Source organism: Mycteria americana, chromosome 5 (assembly GCF_035582795.1).
Source record: "Mycteria americana isolate JAX WOST 10 ecotype Jacksonville Zoo and Gardens chromosome 5, USCA_MyAme_1.0, whole genome shotgun sequence".
Taxonomy (NCBI): domain Eukaryota; kingdom Metazoa; phylum Chordata; class Aves; order Ciconiiformes; family Ciconiidae; genus Mycteria; species Mycteria americana.
The window spans coordinates 38,741,852-38,763,574 of record NC_134369.1 but is presented as its reverse complement, the minus strand read 5'-3'; the positions used below and the strand labels follow the sequence as shown (position 1 = coordinate 38,763,574).

The 21,723-nt window shown below is 34.4% G+C and overlaps 1 protein-coding gene across 1 annotated transcript in view; it reads right to left on the bottom strand.

Annotated features, from left to right (window-relative positions):
* Positions 1-515: 515 nt before the first annotated feature.
* LOC142410447 (formin) overlaps positions 516-21,723 on the bottom strand; it is a 150,370-nt gene continuing 129,162 nt past the window's right edge. Inside the window, exons 14-17 of the mRNA XM_075503017.1 lie at positions 20,462-20,513; positions 17,084-17,233; positions 4,848-4,932; positions 516-3,757 (exon numbers count right to left, since the gene is read on the bottom strand). Coding sequence (XP_075359132.1) covers positions 3,713-3,757; positions 4,848-4,932; positions 17,084-17,233; positions 20,462-20,513 — 332 coding nt within the window. The 3' untranslated portion in view covers positions 516-3,712. The remainder of the gene's footprint in view (positions 3,758-4,847; positions 4,933-17,083; positions 17,234-20,461; positions 20,514-21,723) is intronic.

The window sequence follows — 21,723 nt, the reverse complement described above, 5'->3', positions numbered from 1 at the left end:
AGAGAGGTTGAAATCCTATGTAAACTTTATGCTTCCTGGACCCACTTAAGATGTTAAACTATTTTTCTCTCTGCTTTCTGAATATTCCATCCATTCTACTTTAATTTTCTACATGTACAGAAACTGAAGATCATACAGGTTCTGTTTTGCTGCAAAAAAATTCTAAGTTAAATACAAAAGTATAATATTGTTCAGTCTATACATTTACAACCTTATAATAAAGCACACGATAAAACATTTACATGGGTTAGTCCTGCCAAAACACCTGGGTAGTTTTCATAGATTAATAAAAACATAATGAAAATATAATTTGTATTGTCAAAATATCTCGCAGACACTAAAAGGTCTTTAATTTTAAAATCAGTAAGTGGTAATGTTGTAAATAAGGTAAAGAGCACTTCACAGATTATTGATATTTACTCATCTATGCTGAATTCTTCCTAATAATTTGATTTATAAATCAGTAATGTTTGTAATCAGTAATGTTTATAAATCAGTAAATAAATCAGTAATTTTCCTGGGTAATAAGCATCTACTGAATAATATGAGTTTTAATAGTGCTTTGCTTTACAGACTTTGAGAAGCTTGGCAATAATAGAAAGTTGAAAACAAAGCAAAAAAACAGAAAAAAAACCCGTCTTAAGCCACATCTACTTTGTGGTCACAGAAGTGACTTCTATGTAGTGTAGAGGTATTTGAATTACATAGCCCAGAAGATTGTAACTGTCTAGCTATTGCTGCTTGGCTTAATTTAGTCCACTCTTTACTTTTACTTCCTTGACAGCAATGTAGACATGTACCAGAGACTTCTGTTCCATTCCATCTTTTTATTTTCTTTCTTTTCTCCTTCTCTCCTTTTATTCCCCCCAAACTAGAAAGCCCAGGGTAAAGTCAGGCACCAAACTCAATGCCAGCTTAAAACATAACTTTTGGTGACACTTGGTGACCCCTAGATGAATGCTGGTAGATGCCCACTTGTATGTCTGTAGTGTCTAAATATTTCATAATTAAACAGGTTATATAGATATATAATATCTGTTAATATCTCCTCTCTAATACAACATTTTAGTTAAGGTCAGCAGGTGTACCACTGTCACTTCAATCACTGTCTGAAGACTCTTCTGGGTACCACTTAGGGATACAAGTGTGATATTTAGCTGATGAATTCCATCCAAGAGTCTTAAAGTCTTGATTAAGAGAATGAATCAAATAGCCTGGGTGAATTCTTTTTTTCACTTAAAAATAGTTTAACTAGTAGTAGAGGATTTAAGTCATGGGTGAAGCTGGAATCAGAATCTCTGTCTTGAGAGGGAAATCAGTACAACTGAAGATGAGGAAGAAACAATGTCTCTGTGCTATATAAGTTTTTGAATCTTCTGAAAAAATAGCTTAAATTCTCAAAACTTTGGCAAACTGATAATCTGAAAAAATAATTATAAATCTGATCAAGGAATGCTTTACATCAATAATTTTAATTTTAATCCCTTTTTATATACATTTTTCAACATTTCAAAATGAAAAGTAAATTTGACCTGAAAAATGAAACTTCATATTTAGAAATTTTGAAACTGGATATTTCAATAATTTAAAAACTTTTTTCCATAATATATTTCTAATGAAAATTTTCAAGACCAATCCTTTTTCACAAACAGTGCTACTCTTGTTGATTAATATTTCAAGTAAAACATTTCATTGAAAAATTCCCGATCACGTCAAATGGCATTATACACTATCTTCATGATAAATAGAAAACCATATCAAAACTCAACACTTGTTTACTTAAACACTCATCAGAATTGCCTTGCTTGCTGTTGTTCTTTGGCTTTTATAAGCATTATTGCTCCTGTTGTTTATCACTAATAATATTGGAAACAAACGTACTTTACCTATTTGGTGGAAGACAGAAAACTTAAATCTTTGGAATCTATTTCTCTGCAATGGCAATAGTCAAACTACAAATCAGATTATTTTTGCTGTTATATTATTGACTGTTTTCATAAGAAGTATGCTTACACACCTTGAGTATATCTGCAGCAGCTAGAAACTCCAAAACATGCAAGGGAATCTTGATTCCCTTATTTTTATTTATGCAGGAATGAGAGAGATACTCATTTAAGAAACCTGCAATATATGAAATTTTCAGGTTAATTCATGAATGGGGGTGTCCACAACTTCTGTTTTCCTTAATCAGTGTATACTTCTAGGGATGACTTTGCCTTAGGTTTCATCACAGTTTCTCTATCTAATTTGCTGTATGGATAACCCATGTCTGTCTCATGTATATTCCTTCCAGCTTCTAAGCAAAGGACTAATACCTTCTCCCATTACCTTTTTGTACTTTTTTGCTTCACCTAATTTCTCTTCGTAACCAACTTCAGACACCATTATCATAAAGAAGGAGATTTCTCTCTTATGGACAGCAAGCAGAAGCACGGTTTCTCCAGTTTACTGTTCCTATTTATAGGCTGTTACCTACTTGTATTTAAAAATCACTTTTCTGTTTTACCTTAAATGAACTTCTGCTTCAAGATCTCTCCTTCTAAGAGTCCAAATCCTTAAAATGCAGTAAGAATCTTCAAGTAACATTTGATATTCTGTAGGGTTTTTTTCAGGCTCTGTTATTTTACGGGCAATGGTTATAATGTTACAGGAGGACAGTGAGACTCTTTTATTTCTTCCTCAAGTTTTACCTATTAAATTAACTTTTTATATATATATATATATATATACGTATGCTGGACAAATTCTTCATACAAATATAGGGGGACAAAAGCAGGCTGCATAATATATATTAGAGTGAGATATTCACTGTTTAAAAGAAAGCTTTCAATAGAATTGAAAGCCAGAGATTTAATGGCAAATGTGTAACTTCATGGAGGCCTATTGTTGTATTTTAGTGCAATGAATAACCACTAATAAAACCATCATTTTATGGAGTTGATATTTTCAATATATACTGAAATAAAAATATATATTTTTGTAATTTGTCTTTTGAAGCTCTAAATTTAGGAAATGTTAGGTTAAAACCATAAAAATAATGAATCAGTTATGCCATCAATCATAAAACTAAAGAATTTGAAGCTATTTCTTTTCATGTGCAAAATACTGTTTCCATTTCAATGTATGGCATAAGCTGAAGCTTCTATAAAAATATTTCTAGTAAAATACAGCATAAATCTATAATTACATTTAATCAGTTTTAGAAAGATGCATCCAGTACTTAGACACTGTAAAATTATTTAGAATCAGTCAATGTTACCTCAGTTACTGCTGAAGTAACAAAAAGTATGATGTAATAGTCTTTTGTGAGCTGAATGGCATATTTGCTCTCATCTACACAAAGCCTGTAAATAACCTACAGGTTGTTAGTCATTACGTAACTTAGCATCCAAAGTGCTCATTTTAGCCCTTCCATATTAATGCGTTATGCACGGAGGACTTTAAATAACCCTTAACAACCAGATGCATTTTAAGCAATGTAAGGAAGAGTTACAGAAAATAATTTTGACTTCTCCTGTAAAAACCTTCTTAGAATACCCTCCACTGAATGTACAAACCCCTCCGAAGGAACCGAAAAATCTTTAGTGGATTGTCTTGGAACAGATCAGCAAAGCAGAATTCAGTAGCTAATATAAGGTGCTCCCTGGGTCATGGGTGTAGTAAAGCATCATGCAAGGGATAAAGTCACACTATCATTTTCATCTTTCTTCTTTCAGTTGGCTGTCACATTGGCTTCCTTTTGACGAAGTCTTTCTTTCTGTTAAAGAAAAAGAAAGAGTTTTATTATCATTCTTGTCTATAATTTTCCATCTCCTCTCAAGTTGCCATGAGCATTTGGTCTAGAAGTCTGAGAAATACTAAATGAGTCACAGTAGATTACAGTTTTCTTTAATTAAAACAAAATAACGCCTGGAACACTCAAGGAAGGCTCAGAACCAGTCCATTAGTTACTGTAGAAAAACTGAGCTTGCTTTAGCTACACACTTGTCAAATACTGTGTACCTTTAAAAATATGCAGCTCTGTGAAGACCAGTGCAGCTAGAGAAAACCAGATACATTTCAAATTCACGTGAATCTAATACCTTCTCTTGTCTGGAATGGTTTCTGCTGACATAAAGGCTCTAATTTAGCATTAGCTAGATTATGTTGTTTAATGACCTCTTCCCAAGCAAGTGTAGTCATTCGTATCTCTGCTGCCCGTCCTGCAACTGATATGCTTTGCTGGCAATGGAATTAATATACTGATTCCTTCATGTACCTTTCCTGCCCTTAGTCTCTTGCTTCCTACAGTTTGAGAAATGCTGATCTAACCTACGTGCCTTGCACACAGACAAAAAAGGTTTTATCTACAGTGTAAATTGTTAGTCCTCTTTTTGTGTCTTATCAAAAAACCTGGGAAACAGCAAGGAACAAAATGGGGATTTAATCCCTTCTACCGTTATTTAACACAGCAAACAAGATTTTGTAAGGTTTTGAAAAAAACCACACACTCAGCCGTTGAACAAATATATGCAGTGAGCCTCAATGCACTATGGAGCATGGAAGAAAATACACGAGACTTCAGTGGAAGGGGGGAAGAAACTAGAAAAGCAGCTCTTACCATATTTTGTTATCTAAAATGGCAGAGCCATGCTTAGGCACAACTAAACCAAGTTTTAAACTTAACTGTTGGACTACCACAGGGCACAAGCTTAGCAATTTCTCCTTGGGAAGAAAATCACTCTGCTACGTTCAAACTAAGCATACTACGTCACACTTCAACAACGGCAGAAAGCCGCCATCCTTCTGAATGACAAGAACAGTGTCACAAAAACCTTCTGAATGTCATACTGAGAAACACATCGTACCAGGCTAGCTGTAGGGTTGATTTTCTTCGTTTCAACTTTCTTCTCTGCAGTTAACTTGCTTACTGATTGCTGAGCCACTTTAATTCTGAAACAAAACACATAGAAAAGACGTTGTTAGATTCAAAGAAATTAAAGCTGTTCTGGCTCTGCTTGGTATACACTCTATTTGTAAGAACCATCACCCTAACTTTTTTTAGGCACATTAGCCCAAAAAACTGCTATTACTATTCAAAGGCGCTTAATAATGTCCCAAAAGTAGATCAGAGCACATTTTTAAATAGAGAAAATTAAAAGCAAAAGGACAGTCTGCCCGTATTGCTCACTGAAAATGTCACCAGGCAAACAATTTGTCTGTTCTTGCAGGATCTGGGTTTTATGGACTACCTTTCCCACCAAAAAAGCTGCGGTGTTAAGGCAAAAAGATACTCCTCTGAAAAAAACCAAAAGCTAGCTGGCTCAATCTGTTGTATATATAGAATATACTATTTTAGTAGGCCATTTGCCAGGCTACACGTTATATTTCCTCTGAAAATGAAATGAAAGCATCTGCCAGTTTTCCCTTAATGTTTTCCCCATTGCTTTACGTGGAATTGACTGACCAGTCTCATTGATGTGGTAAGAGGAGGAGAGGCAAATTAGAAGGGTTCTTGTCTAGGGGTAGTTAAACCTATCTATCTAGTGTGCAGCTACAGACCAGTCTACTGAAAGCACTATGGAGATAAGGGGAAAGAAGAACACAGATCTGATTCCTTTGTTTCTTGCCTTTTGCTCTTAGGGTCTTGCATACAGAGCCCTTGTTTCTGTGGGGATTTAACAAGAAGAACCCAATCAGAAGTTTAATCAGGAGGAAAAAGAGAAACAGAGAATTTAACAAAAAGGGACTTGACTCTCCTCTTACAGACAGCGGAAAAGGCAGGGGAAATTATGTGTTAAACAGTGGTAAAAAGGAAAGAAAATTCTTGGCACTCTTAAGACAGGATCTGCTCAACTATTAGTGCCTTTAAAATGCTGATGCTATAAACACCTCCTTTACAATTCTATATGCAAAATGCACGGGAAAGAAGTTGCGAGTTAGTTTTTACACACAAGGACAACTCAGCAAACCAATTTTAGCTAATGCGCACCAAATCAGTCTTTTACTATAAACAACACATTTCCTGGCACTCTTGAACTGAAAAATTCTACTTTCTTCTCCTATTTAATTTTTTCCACTGGCAGAAATAATTGCTATGGCCAGTCAAAAAGTATTTAAAATACCATGTCCAGTTCAAACCACTTTCGACACACTCAATTTTTGAGGAATTTTGGAAGAAAAGCAAAAAGCAAAGTGGATTGTAGCTGCAATTACTGATGTGTACTTCTTTGCTGTAACACAAGCAGCAAATGATTCTGGACAACTTCTTCTAAAAACATAGAACACATTCACAAATTCATTATTGTGTTTATCAATACTCAGTGTTGGAAACTAAAATTCCTCCTCTGAGCTATGTATTTTAGAAGCTTCTGCTGGGTAGTTATTGGTGTTGTCTCACTTTCCAGTGCTTAAGAACAGGAGGAAAGAGTTACAATACTTTTAAGTAAACTTATTTTCAGCACTATTGAGCTACAACATTGATTCAAGCTGTAAGTACATCCTCAAATATATAAATATGAAATTATTATTCTGTACATTTTTAAATATATCTGAAGTCTTTTTAAAACTTAATTAGTGTTCCCTGTTTGTACAGGTAAACAACTAAGCGGCAACACACCATTCCATCTTTTTCAATTTTTTGTTAATCAGCACAGTTGACTTCTTAATGATGGATGATAGCAACCACTGGACAGCATGCTATTCCTCACAGCTACAAGGTTTATGCAACGATGATGATGTATTTCAAGTGACAGTATTCAGGTTCAGCAGAATCAGACCAAGGGATCAACTTCTAAACTCTTCCCTATTTTGAGCACATTTTCTTTTTGATCACATGCTCTTTGGTCCTAGGAGTGTTTTCCAAATAGTTTTTAAATGTTTAGAGTCCATATTTTCATCTGAAGGGAGAATTTGAGGGATTATAAACTTTTAGACTTAGAAAGAAAATTATGCCTGTCACTGATTTAGGCCCAGCTCTGTGTATTTTATTCCGTATTTGCACAATTTCCAGGAAACCTGGATTTTTAAAAATAGAATGCATAGTTTGGAATACAAAATAAAAATAAACCAGCTCACTAACATGATTTGAATCATGTGATATTTGGCTCCTAAAAATTACAAACTAATTATATATTACACTTTGGTCTCCTAGGGGAAAAAGCCATCAACTTGCTAACATATGACTGATAAGATTAGCAGGCATTATCAGAACCATAAGTGCATAATTTAAAAGGAATGTAATTCTTTGTGATTTTTTAAAATCAGATGGCTCAATTTTAAGAAAGTAGTTAGCTCAATAATTACATCAGTGAAGCACCCATGCTGTAAAGGTGCCCTATAAATAAAAATAATGCTTTGTTAAACATGGACAGGGTACTAGAACTACTGTATGTGGAAGCACTATCCCTGAAATGAGAAAAATGAAATAGTATGAAAATTAGAAAATTCAAAATCATAAAATTAGCTAACAGCAGAAGTCTAATATTAATATTTTTTCCATTATTTTACTTTCTTTAAAAAAACTCTAGGTATGAACACATAATTTTAATTGGCCATTGAAAGGTATGACAGCCTTCCATCAAAACTTACAAACACACACAATATCCTTTACCGGCACCTGAAGTTGAATGTATGCACAACATTTGACTGTTACTGAAAGATAAGTAAAAACAAACAAATCACACACTTAAAGAATGATTAGCTAGTGATGAGACAAACTCTGTTAATTCAGCTTAGGTATGCCTCTTCTCTGTTCACTCTATTTTTTTTTCTACCACCTTTCCTTGGCACAAATAGAAATAATTTCCCATTTGTATAAATCATATAATATCATAACTTTTTTGAAAAGATTTTCATTAAAATGCTAAAAATTAGAAGTATATTACAATTAGAAGTAAAATTAGAGATTAATAAGGTACCGAAAGAACAAAACTACAAATAAAATACATTCAAAAGGATAGAACTAAACTACTAATTATTTTCTGATCTTTTCTTAGACCCATATATTATGTTATTAACCAATCTGCAGATGTACCACACAACATACTATTATTTTTAGTTAACCTAAAATAAACTATTAAATGTATTATAAAGTTAAGGCATTAATTGTAGTTTATGAGAATTTATATAGATGTAAATTGTTTAACAACTTCTTATAAAAGTAGAAACTTCCTTGACTACCTTTAATTGTTCAGCAGTTACTTGTTCAAAATCTGTTTGAAGTAAACCAAAAGCTAAGTGATAGAATGTCAAAATGTAAGGTAAATAAATATTCTGTTAAATTTCCCCTCTTCCTTGTGAGCAACTGCAGTTATATTAGATGATAATGAAGGTGGCCAATTTTAACACTTATACTTTATAGAAATCAGGTGGAATAGAAAAGAATTTGAGGGAATATGGGAAGTCAGCTGAAGTCGTGTGTTCAGTATAAGGGCCAACAAAACATCTAAAGAGGACTTTGAAAAACATTACTACAACATTTACTGTAGATTTACTAGACTAAATGTATCTTAGTGACACTGTTTAAGGGGTGAGATTTATAAAGCATGGGCTTGAAATGTTTACTCACTTCATCTTGTTACTTAAACTCGTTCATTACTTGTTACATGAGACACCAAATAGAAGTTGGGAGAGGATGCAGAATCTTACATAGTAAAACAACTCCCTAGAGAGGCAGGGAAATCATAAAGATAGTACAATAACCAACTGGAAAGATAATAGGGACTGATAAGTTCTTCAACTTAGGGAAGTTCAATTAATGTGTATTCTGACAAGAATCTCCTCAAGAGCCTTACCCTGGAGAAACAGTAGCAGAATCAAGCCCTGAGACAGAGCTCCACAATTTACAACTCACAGGCGTAGGCTGAACAACATGAACTAAGCATCCCACCAACCACTCTATACCCCTTTCTTCTGAGTTTTTGTCGTGTGAATCAATGTACAGGGGAGCAGCTCACATGAACCGGACATTTACAGAGGCATGACCATGAAGGGGAGTTTGGAGATGTATAAAGGAATGGACTCAATGAAAAAAAATATTTTTTTTTCTTCCTGTATCAGTATAAAATAGCATGGATGGACACACTAGTCTAGCCATGTTTGAGAGATTTCACGAAGAGAAACTGGGATTAAATCTAACACATATGAAATCAAGGATTAAGAAAGGGGAATAGAAAAGTCAACAGAAGTATATCTAAAATAGAAAAGCAAGAAGGGATAGAAGTGTGTAGTAAAACACGCTAGAAAAATAGTGACAAGGACACTTTTGAACAGAGAGCACTGCAAAGGACAAAGAGACCAGAAAGGATGGTAGAATAGCTGAATCACAACACAGGGAGAAAAGGTGTGCAGGTGCTAATTTAGCAAGCAATAACATGAGGCCAAAAAATTAAGGAATGCAGCTCAGTTAAGCCTTGACCAACTGCAACATGGATGTGTTCAAAACAAAAGTTACTCTCCTTCAAGAGTGAGCAAAAGAGGTCCATATACCTTAATGAATAAAGATGTGTCAACTGTAATACTGAGCAGCATTGCACATTACCACACAATATGGAAAACAAAATTGAATAAAATTATCAAAACAATGTATTTTTAAATAGGAGAACCATGGCTCCAATACTGCATATGGATATTTACTGTAAGCAATGGGAATATAATTGGCTTTTTCCTGCCTCTATGTGGCAGGTGTTATCTTCCCCTGTAAATTAGATGCAAGTCAGGCCTCTTAAATTAGAAGATACTAGTGAAAAATAAAGACATTATTTTTATTCAAAATTATTATTTTTATTTTGTAACTAGGGACACAGAAACTAAATCTAAAGAAAAGCCTGTATTTATTAAAAGTATCCTTCATAAGCTCATGAAAATACTTTTCCTCCTTACAGGAAAAGATATTATCAAGCCAGAGACTAACCAGATAAACTCATTATCATTTTCACTGCTGCTTCCCATTCAAGTCAGACAGAAGGAGGTGCGAGCTGGCACACTCCATGCTCTAAAGCCCCCAGTTAGGAAAACTAGAATCCATTCCAAACAAGCCAGTTGCTACTTGTGTATGTTCAGGCTCTGCTGGTGTGCGAACACAGAGGCCAAATTATCTGGTTCTCTCTCAGCCTCTTGATATTCTGGAATAATCCATTCTATTCGCTTCTACAGCTCCTTCCACATAGCTGATGGGTTACGTGGATAGTTGTGGGTTACGAAATAGCTTGGAATGACAATTCTGTGCCACCTGAGCTTTCCATGACTTGAAGTTCAAACTTCTCCCATGAGACTGTGTTGGCATAGGAAGTTTTGTGCAATCCAAATCTTAAGATATGGGTGGAGATGAACAAGCAGGGGTAGCTACAGTCAACATCAACTGTTCAACCTAGAGCCAAGGTGCATACCCAGCCCAAATCCTTAACACAGCTGAAACAGTGACTCCTCTTGAGAGACTAAGAAATATCCCCATAGCTCAAATTCCTTTCATGTGTTACATGCCTTACTGCTCTCAGGCATATGATAATTTCTGTATGCAGCCCATAAAATAATCCTTAAGTAACAGCACTGTTTCCTGAAAACACTGTTAGCCCACGCGATATAACAGGCTACATTTCAGTCTCAAAATTTTAGAAGACGGATGCCTGTGTATTACGTGTCCTGGCAGATGATTTTATAGAGTTCTTGGTTAGTTTCACAGTTAGGAGCCTTATAACAGACTATGGAGGTTGAACTTTGTCCACTTCTATTACGGTGTTGCACCATACAATTGCCTGATCAAGCCTTCAGGCTTAAATCTTCTGGAAAGAACTTGGTCATTATTGATCAAACCTTTAAATTGCATTTAGAATAAATGTTCACTAACTAAATCAGAACAAATACAGTAAAATGTATGTTGTTAGTGGACTTTGTCTCCAAACCTCAAATTGCTAATACACTCGATATGTTTCTATTTTTTCTGGATCTACTGACAGTGTTTTGATTATCTGTATAAAGTGAGTGAGAAATTTTAGCTCTGTAATCACAAGAAAAAAAAATCTATTTTTATGCCTTTAGGAAAGCTGGTGCATAAGAAAAACCAATAGGAAGAAAAAGGCTACGCCAATTCAGATCAAAAATATGCTTCAGTCCATCTGAGCTGGCCACTAGCAGATACCGAGGAGCATATAAGGACAGCCAAAGCATACAGTGATAATCCCCACAATACTTTCACACTTGGAAACTCTCCTCATATGTAACAGTCCTTCATGGATTTTTCTAATATGAATTTGTACTGTCACCATTCAGAAGCAATGCAAGCTTTTGGCATCTGTGACATCTTGTGGCAACGTGTTCAACAGTTTAAGTATGCCTACTGTAAAGAGGCATCACTGCATTTGGCTTGTACCAGCCACTTGCTAATTTCATTTGATGCTCGTCAACTGTTGTATTAGATGAGGTATGTAATGACTGCTTCCCATTCACCCTTCATGCTTGTACAGATCCCTATCGTATCCTTTTCAGCAGGGTCCTTTCCAAGCCAAAGAAGTCCCCTTTATTTAAATGATTCCTTATGCAGAAGCTGTTCTGTACCTGATCATTCTTATTCTTACCTCTCCTAGCTCTACCACATCCTTCTGGAGAAGAACTACATATGGGTAACTGTAGATTCATATAATGATTCAGTGATGGTTTCTGTTTTGTTGTATAGTGCTTTCCTAATAACACCTAAAAAGAAACACTATTTTTCTTTCCAAGAGCAAGAGCCTTGACGCAGCACTTTGCCAGATCTGTTGTATGCTATATGGGAAATAGCCATTTTTGTTTTGCAGCACAGGCCTGTAATTTGTAATTATCTCCTCAGTTTGCACCATAGCTACACCTTAACCTCAGAAACATGTAAAAATCCTCCCTTTTTTCTCTGTCTGCATTGCTAAACAATCTGGTACAACTCTTCATTAGTTCATGTATCAGCTACTTCAACCCTACCTTTCTGGTATAGACAAAGGCTATACTGGCCACCTAAAATCTCCTCAGAATGCATGTGGAATGGAGACATGTAGAATGTCACCTTCTTCTCTTCTCTTTCTTCATTTAATCACAATTAACTTAAACTCATTCCAAAAGCTTTTATATGACAATGAACCATTAGCCTCCAGCCTGGTAATGCTGTAGGGCTCATTGATCGAATTTTCTCATGAATTTGTTGCCTTTTCCCAATGCTCCAACTATGTGTACAAGGAGCTCCCAGCATAAATCCATAAAGTCACTTAGTGATCCTAATGATTGTATTTCAAATATTTCCTTAAAACTCATTTATGTTGTGATGTCAGCTTGCCTTATTAGACCATTAGTTTAATATCAAATGAAATATCTGTTACACTCATCTTTTGGCTTTGATCATACATGTAGATTGTATGATAACTGGATGATGCCCTGTTTTGGAGTGTTTGACTAATGCTCAGGACAGAGTGTTCTACCACAGTACAAATTGATCAAAATGGCTGCAAATCTAGACTCTCAGCGACTCTCATTGTCTTAGGTAACATATACATGACATACAATAGATGAAAGATAAATTATCTTTTTAAATCAAACTATAAAATAAATCTGGTCTTCTAAAATAGATATAATATATTGAACCAAAGATTATATCTCCTCCTTGCTCACTGTGATATTGAAAATGAAAAGTGGCAAGTGTTTCTGTCAAATTTCAGTCATTTGTTAGGCACAAGATAGTATCATAATTAGCTTAATCAATGGTTAAAAATATTAAATATGGTATTGGCCAGCACTGCTAAGACATTTTGCAGTTTACATGTTATCTCTTATGACCATGTGGTGTTACAAACAAGGACTCCCCAGACGTACTCTTTTCCTGTGCAGAAATAGAGGGCAATGAATACAATTCATTCTGTATTTAATAAATGGAAGAGTTGGGTAGAAGCTATAGCCAGCTCCAATTTTCTATAATTAAAAAAAAACCTAGTTGGGCACTGTTCAGTGCTTTGTCTTTTATTAGGACATTTTCATCTTTACCATTAGCTACAGTCAGAGCTTCTGCTTTTCAAACCTGTTATTACCTTTGTGGCAAAAAAAATTTACTATGTCTTTTTTCACAAGATTAAGCTGAAGCCATCAAAATGTTTTGTGCTAGAGATGAAATTCAAGAACAAAGAAAGCATTTTTTAAAAAAGGACCTTTTATAAAAGGTACCATTAAAAAATAGTACTTTTTTCCTATTTTTAAGATGAAGTATATAATTCTGTTATTAAATAATGCTAATGTCTTCTCCAGCTATTGAGACAAACTTCAGTTCTTTTTTTCTTTCTGAATTCTGACAATTTGTATGTATGTTCAATCTGAAAGAGACGGCTTAATCCAGCACAGTAACTATTGTAGCAATCTTACCTTGGCAGTGTAAGCAGTGGGTCAAATTAACAACAATAATTTCTTTTATATCTGATTATTTCATATTTAAAGGGTAACACCCATAAACACATAATGATAATCCTTGTCACATTTCTTTTGCAAAACATACAATCACAGTTTGTGATGAAACTACTCACTGCAAACTATTAGTATTTTTTCTGTATTCATATTTTTCCCTATATTCAGACTTGGCTAGGATATCATCTTAAAATATACTTTAACAGATTTTGAATGATTTAATAGACTTATAGACAGGCATTCATATATATATACACAAAGTATTTAAGTTGCTATAAATACATATTTTTTTGATTCTAAATTCATAGACATGCCCACTGTAAATAAAATTAGTAGTCTAAGAAAAGGAAGTGAGAGCAGAATTATATGCAGTCTCCCATGGTGTAAGTGCCTTGTTGCCAAAAAAAAAAAAATATACCTTTGTTTTAGTCTTCAATTCAGTTATCATCTCAAAATTTTATAAACAGGAGAAAGGATAAAAGCAGTTGATGTACATGGATGCACAGACATACTAAATTATAAAGCTGTCAACAACAAAACTGGGTTTTGATGCAAAACAAACCAAAAAAAGTCTCCAACATTTGGTGAGTATTATGGTGCATTTACATTAAGCTGTTTGTCAGAGATGAAGAGGTGATCGTCAAAGCAAATTTTATTGTACTGTAGTTGCATTCTGGTATTGAAGGGAATACTATGTCTGAAAGAAAACTGTCATCATATTCCTATGAGGAATATGCTTTTGAAAATTGTCTTTATTTTATCTCTATACTCATTTATTTATCATATCATATCTATCTGTTACTCTGTCTTGCATTCCTAAATGGTGTGCAAATTTTGTCCAGGAAAGAGACAATGATTCAACTATATTTTGCAGGCAGCTAATTTATTTTCACGGTAGGTTAAATACAGGGCAGCTCAGTTAAAGTGTTTCCTTTAGTTTAAGAAAAAGTCTCATAGAAATCTAATTAGATTTCTACAGTTGTGTTACATTTGGGAGCCAAGTAGTTTTTAGACAAAACAGGCTCTTGCAGCTGAGGCTGTCATTTAGTTCAAGGCGGAACTCTTTTTTTCCCGAAATTCAGAGATTTTAAAGTTGGCTGTTATACAATGCAAAGTAGTTAGTTTTGAGTATAAAATTTTAGTTTTGGAATCTTAGATCTTTTCATCTATTTCTACTACTATTAATTTTAACCTAATTCATTTTTCATTATACCTTTGCATAATGATAGTCCTGCATATTATAATTAAATTTTGAGTTTTCTGAGCCATATTTCTTGAGAGACAAATTATAATCCAATATTAACGTTCCTATAGAAATGTAAACATTGAAATCCATTTTTAGGTATCTAATCTATGTGACTAGCTAATTCAGACACATTTTACGCTCTTTCTGCAGCTCCTCCTCAAATGTGAAGGGTAATCCAATTGTAAGTGTGTTCACATAAGGATATCAATGCCTCAGTTTCAGAAACCAAGTTTGAAAATACTGACTTACGCTGCCAATTCTTCCTCTTTAAAATTTCCTTCAAAACAAAAGAATTGGTTCATGATAAACAGATTTTTTTTTAATTAAATTACAATCTTTAGCAATGCAAAACAAATAGTGCATCCAATTAATTAGCCAGTTAAGGAAGACAGCTGTCCATTCCTGTCATACTAGGTTTTTTAGTTACCAATGTGCGCAATGACTCTTAGCCTTGCTTTCAAACTTTTTTGGACAGCAGCTCATCAACTGTTAGTCTCATACTTTGTAAAACAGAACCCTTAAATGGTCGTGCGTTTACATGACATTTTCAGGTGATGAAAATAGCTTTTCCATCATTCTAATCTACTGATTTCATGACATTCTTCTTTTCAGTAGCACATTACAAAACAATTTAGGATGATGAAAACAGTTCTTCTGTCATTCTAATTTACTTATTACACAAGGCTCCTCATTTCAGCAGCTCATTGTCTTGATGAATCACCTAAATTTTGAATGTAAAGGACAATGAATTGTCCTTTTGAGATTAATGAAACTTTGTAAAAATAATTTGAAGTGAACAGTCTATATAATCCAGAAAATGTCAGCACTTTGAAGTATTATAGTAACTGGTGCTCTGCATCCTACTGGTATTGCTTTACATTTATGAATAGGAATAAAGGTATCCATCAAAGGAGCTGATGAAATATTTGTGCTGTATTTTTATTTGTACATTTTATTTATATCATTATTAAACCATGAGAAATTCTCATCTCACCTCAATAGGAAAGCACAGAATATAGCAGTTTACTTACAAACAGAGATTTCTTGAATATTGTATTAAGAAAGTTTAAGAAGTTATGTAGTGTTAAAAAATTTACAAGGCATTTTAAATTAATTTCTTTGAAGGGATCATTGTATGCCATCAGCAAGGTGCTAATTACATAAAAAGGAATGGATGTATGGTCTGGATTTTTTTTTCCTTCAGTAGTTAATTTCTATTCCTCCTAACTGCTTTTGGAACAAAAATAAGTCATGATTCAGGAGAAAATATATCCCTGAGATGATCCTTATCATGATTATAGCAATCTGCTAGTGACTGTTTATTTTACACAGTTTTTAACATGTAAAACAAATTTGCATATTGATCTAGACACAAGGAAATAAAAGATTCTTTGTACATGTTTGCAGTTGTCAGCTTCTAAAATCAATCTAATCATAACATAGGCGATACAAAAAGCTACAACTTTCAAGTGTTTAAAACCTGTAATATCTGTAAAACAATGTTGATAAGGTTGATAATTGGGAATTTTTAGTTTCTACATCTTATCCTTTAAAAATCTACTTCTACATGAACCTAAAAGCCCCACTGATTTGGAGCAAAATGGAAAATGTAAGTGTAAATTAGTTTACTACTTTTGCCAATACTTTTAAAAAATCTGTGTCAATTTGGAATAAGCACCTGGATTTATATTTCATGCTGAAAGTGATTAATCCATTCCTTTCCAAAGCATGACCACTTTACCACTCTTTTCAAATGAATTGAGATATGGTAAGCATGGTGCGCTTGTACTGAAATTGGTTTTTCTTTGTAAAAGATTTTAAGCTTCTTTAAGAAAATCAAGCAAATAATTGAAGGGTTTTGGTTTTTTTGGGTTTTTTTTTTTTTTTTTTACTCTAACTAATAAAATCAGGAGACTGTGGTGAGATCTAGCGGCAAGTAGTTTGATGTCCTCAGCAGGACACCAAAAGTCAGAAGTAGTGCTGTAAATTCAGTGTGGGGCTTCGACGCTGTGCTAAGTGTGGCCTGAATCTCTGGGGCTTCCCTTTGATGCAAGTGCAGTATATTAACTGGAAAAGCATTCACTTTTATTTGTCTGTACTGTCTGCGACAGCAATATCGCCTCATTTAGGCTAGTTCAACATGAAAATGCACAGAGAAGCAATCTGTTACAAATTAGCACAGCTCCCCTTTCATTTTACTAGCTAGTAATTGGAAGGGGTTACAAAAGTGTAATTTATCAGATTATATGTGTTTATCTTTTTGTGGGGACAGAATGCCTTTGGTGAATTTTCCTACGCACCCTGAGGGAATAATCTTTCCTTGATGTCCATTAGATCTGAAAGAAAACAATGACGCCTGTGAAATATAGGAGTATAATTTGTTGGGTTTGAGAAGGAACAGTTTCCCAGACATCTAAAATGGTATTAATGACTTTATTAGAACCTTACCGTTCCTTGGAAATGCTTTTGCTCTCTCGTTTCCAAATGGTCTTGAAGTCACTGCAGAATTCGTACCACACCGTGAAAACGTAGTTTGGTGTGATCTCCTTCTCACCAGGCTTTGGCTTTATCCCAAAGTATCCCACTGTTTCTTCAAAGCTATGAGGGAGGGGGGAAAAAACTGTCAACACATAAGCCCACTGGGGAAACAGTTTCTCTGAGGGCTGGTTCCTGATTCAGTAGTCAAGGCTGGTAATTACCATAACTTCCCCTTGGCCTTGGAAATCACAGCAATTCATGCTGAGTATAACTAACCGTCCAATACCTACCTCATTCTCAGGAGGATAACTTACAGATGCATGAGCCATCATAGAGATATGTCACAGAGGCAAATCATGGGCATTCAATTTTAATGAGAAAAACTTAACTTCTTGCATTTCAGGAAATGCTATATTATGTCTATTTCTTTAATTTTATTCTGCAACACTCCATGAAGATCTTATTCTCCCATTTATCCTTATTGAAGGACTATGGGAGAGTCACATGCCAAGTCAGGAAAAAATCTCCAGGCTTGGTTAAAAATAACCTTCAAGTACTTAGGGAGAATTGGGAAAAGCAACAAAAAAGCCATAGACAGTGCCAATAGTCGGTCTGCAAAGTTTTTACTGAAAATAAATCATCTCCTTCCACATGTGTCAATAAGCAGATCATTAATTTTATGAAAATACATTGCCAATATTTTAATGCTTTTTTATTTTATAATGTGGCTACTGAATTGCTATACAGCTGGATATTTTCAAAGTAGTCTTTTATTATAGATGATACTTCCGATAGCATTTTAACTGATTGTGCATTTTTAACCTTTATGACATTTCTTTGTATAGATAACATGGAATGATTCACATGACTAGGTACATGGAGACTTATATAAACAAAACAAAAGAAAGTATGTTCACTTTTGCAAAGGTTGAATCACTTTTCTCTGAAAAGTAGATGTAAAAATCCTGAAAGATTTGGTGATACCTATAAAAATAATGCTATAATTTAAAAAGAAAGGTAACAACATATTTCAAAATAACTGATTTTTCTTTAAATATTGATTTTATTTAAGCAAAAGAAAGTTATATTCTTCTTTACAGTTGCCAATAGGTCCTAAATCTAGAACACAGGAAGTGTAAATCTTGCAAATAAAATAAATAAGAGGTATTTTAAAGACTTGTAAGGAGTCCCCAACTATTCAACAGATGTTACTTGAGCAACAGATGCAGCTTCAGCAAATATTTCTTTCTTAACTTATACTTGCATTTGCATGGTCCACGTTGCATGTTTTCATACGGAATTGCCGAGGTTATGGTCAAGTTTTTTTGCCTTAGGTTGAGATTTAAGCTTTCAGCTAGGCTTGAAGAATATAAAGTAACCATCAAAAAATACAGAAGTTACCCTCAAAAAATAAAGGAATATATACTCCAGCTGCTTCACAAAATAAAGCAGCTTGGATTTTAGCCACATGAGCCAATATGCTCTGGTTCTTTTGATACTTTAAAGATGGATACAGCTTCTAGGACATGCTGAAGAATATCACATGTTGCTCAAGGTGAGCTATTAATATAATAGGTTTTTAAATCCTCATTATATGATACACTTAACCTTTTAAATATCTTACATAGGTTTTGTATGAAACATGTAACTATATTTCAGGTTATTTGGTGATGCATGGTAAAGGAATCACAATGAAATAAGCATGAATAAGCCCATAACATTCAGAGTTGAAGGGTCCTGTAGTGATGCTACAAGGAGAAAATAAATAAAGAAAAAACTAATACAGCTTTAAATATCTGTGTAAACCATTCTGTGATTTCAAACCCTAAAAATACTAAAATTCCCTAGTCATAAGCACATGGTTAAAACAGCTTATGTCTACTGGGCAATGTCATCTCCATTACATTCACCTGGGCCAAATATTCCCCAGCTGTTCATACCCCCTGACCAGCATAGCTGAGCCAGGAACAGCGAGACCAGAAACTCTCTTCTCAGGTTTGCTTCATGTAACAGCAGCCCCGGTAACATCGCGCTCTCTTCTTCCTAACGGAACCCTTCTCCATCCCAGCTGTAGCTGATACAGTTGTCTCTGCATGCACCGGGCTTCTGAATTCCTGCACACTCCCTCTCGCTCTGCCTTCATCCTGACACTTACTCCTCATCCCTCTTCATGTTTCATCTTCAGCCCTTCCCCCAGTAGCACTCTTTTGCTTTCACCCAGCTTAATCTAGCTTCCTGGGCTGCTTTCTGACTTTCAAAAGTAATGGATCTTTTTAGCAGTAATTTAAAATACTGCATGTTTAGTTAGCAATTGAAAAACCCAAACTCCGTATCAGACAACTAATTGCTTAAGTCAACTGCAAATTAAGTGTACCTCCATACCTTGGAGAGTCTACTCTGCTCCAGAGAGGCTACAAAGCAGGTAGAGTATGAAAGAGCCTGTGCCACAAAAGGTAGGTTTCTAGGTAGTAGGAAGGAAACAAGCCAGCCAGCCACCCTTGACAAGTGAAATGAAGAGGTAAAGCCCCAGCTGGTGTCAGCCAGTAGTTCAGCCCATTTAGGCACCTTCTCCAAGCAAATGGAAACAGTTCACCTAAGACTTGCACTGCATTTGGGAGGTGCCTATCTCTCTTTTCCTGACTGCCTAGGAAGACTAACCTAGGTGTCTCAGTTAGGTGGAGTGACTCTGGGCTCAGAAAAGTAACATAAAAATCCAAATTACCACAGATATGCCTTTAGTGACCATGAAGAAAAAATATTGATAAGAAATTAAAAATTCATTTACCCCAGCTGATTTAGAGCAGTTCTATAGCTAACTCAAACAAGGTTAAAGGCAGATCCTTTACTCTCCCAAAACTACAATTTGGTTAATAAAATTTATTAGAAATACTAACTCATTAAATATTTTACTACCTATCTATAAATCAATTTATCCCACTTCTGCCCCTCTTTTGCCTCCTCTGGCCTAAGTAAGGCACGGATATTCAGGCAATAAAAACATTAGGATTTCACTGGTTTCTTAGTATACTGCATTCAATAGCCTAAGTGCTGAAAATGTTCAGTGACAATGAAATACATTTTTACTACATTAAGTAGTTAATCAGTTATTACAATATTCTGTAAAACTCTGATTCAATTCAATGTTGACAGTAATTAAAACCTCAAACACAGTACACTGTTTGGCTAAAATCTCAACTGAGCTTTTTCCTGGAAGACTACATAAGAATTTTTCAGAAAGCATATTACTTCTTTGAAGTACAGATCCTTTTTCCTATTTGATGTAATTCCTAAGATCAATAACATCTTTGACCAAAATAAACTGTTAGAAAACACCAGCAAAAACCTTACCATTTTTGTGCATTTTCCAAACTGCTCTCTTCTTTTTTACGTTCTTCTTTAGCTGCCAATGAAAAACATTTCAAAGGTATAAATTACTGCCTTACTGTTTTAGAGATCCCACAGATTAAACATCTCTTACATTCAAAATTGCATAGGTTGCATACTAAATATAATAAAAGTCATAAACATTTGCTAATTTTTGATTTTTATTTATTTCTTGTACCTAAATGAATGCTTCTAATGTACCAATAAAGTGTATTGGATTAGAAAAGACATTTAAATTCGCACTATAATATATAGTGTAGACATTAATCTGAATAAAAAGAAAATAATTAAACTTGACTTTCTTGACTAAACTTGACTAAAAAAAGAACATTAAGTTGTGTATGTTTCTTTATTGTTGCAGACCAGAACTTACAAATTTAAACCTGTTTTTGCAGCGCAAATAATTGGAAGTTCATTTGGAATGGAACAGGTACCAAACATAGTTAACACCAACTGTTCCATATAGCTATCACATTTTGTTCAGGAAGCTGGAAAGTGAAAACACATGTACTAAGTTTTAAATGTATGGTATGTACATGATTTTTTTGAAAAAGCAGCCAAGAGTTTGAAATATGGTTAGTGAATCTGAGCCCCTCTGTTACAGAATGCTCACACGAACTACTTAAAAGGATTTGATTTTCAAAGGATGGGCATTCTCTACTTTTGAAAACGTTTCCTGAGCTGGATACTCAAGCAAAAGCACTATTTTTTTCACAAAATGTTGATCAATTCTTCTTAGTACAGTGGAGGAACTTTAGCTGCGGCAGAATACCACATATGTAAAACAATACTAACGTGGAAAAGTTATTCCTATTCCACATTAGAATAATCCTGTAAGTGCAAAGGTTAATATAAACAGAATTCAGACACTTCTTTATACAAAGATAAAGAACTGTATCTTTTTGCTGCTCAATCTATAGGAGTGCATTGGCTGGTTGAAATACAGTTACAAACATGAGTTCACAGACAAGGCCACTGAGAAATTGACCCTGAATGATTAAATTTCATAATAAGGCTACTGACACAGAGGTTTGTACTAAGACAGCTAAAATAATTTAAAAAATGGATTATTTCAGAACATTTGCCGGTAACAAAACAAATTAGTTTCAACTCATATGTTTACCTATATTAGGCAAGTGTGTTGGAGATACTTATTCAGATTATTTCAGTGTGGCAAAAGCCAGAAACAATGTTGTGTGCCCTTTGCAAGGAAAACGATTCATTCT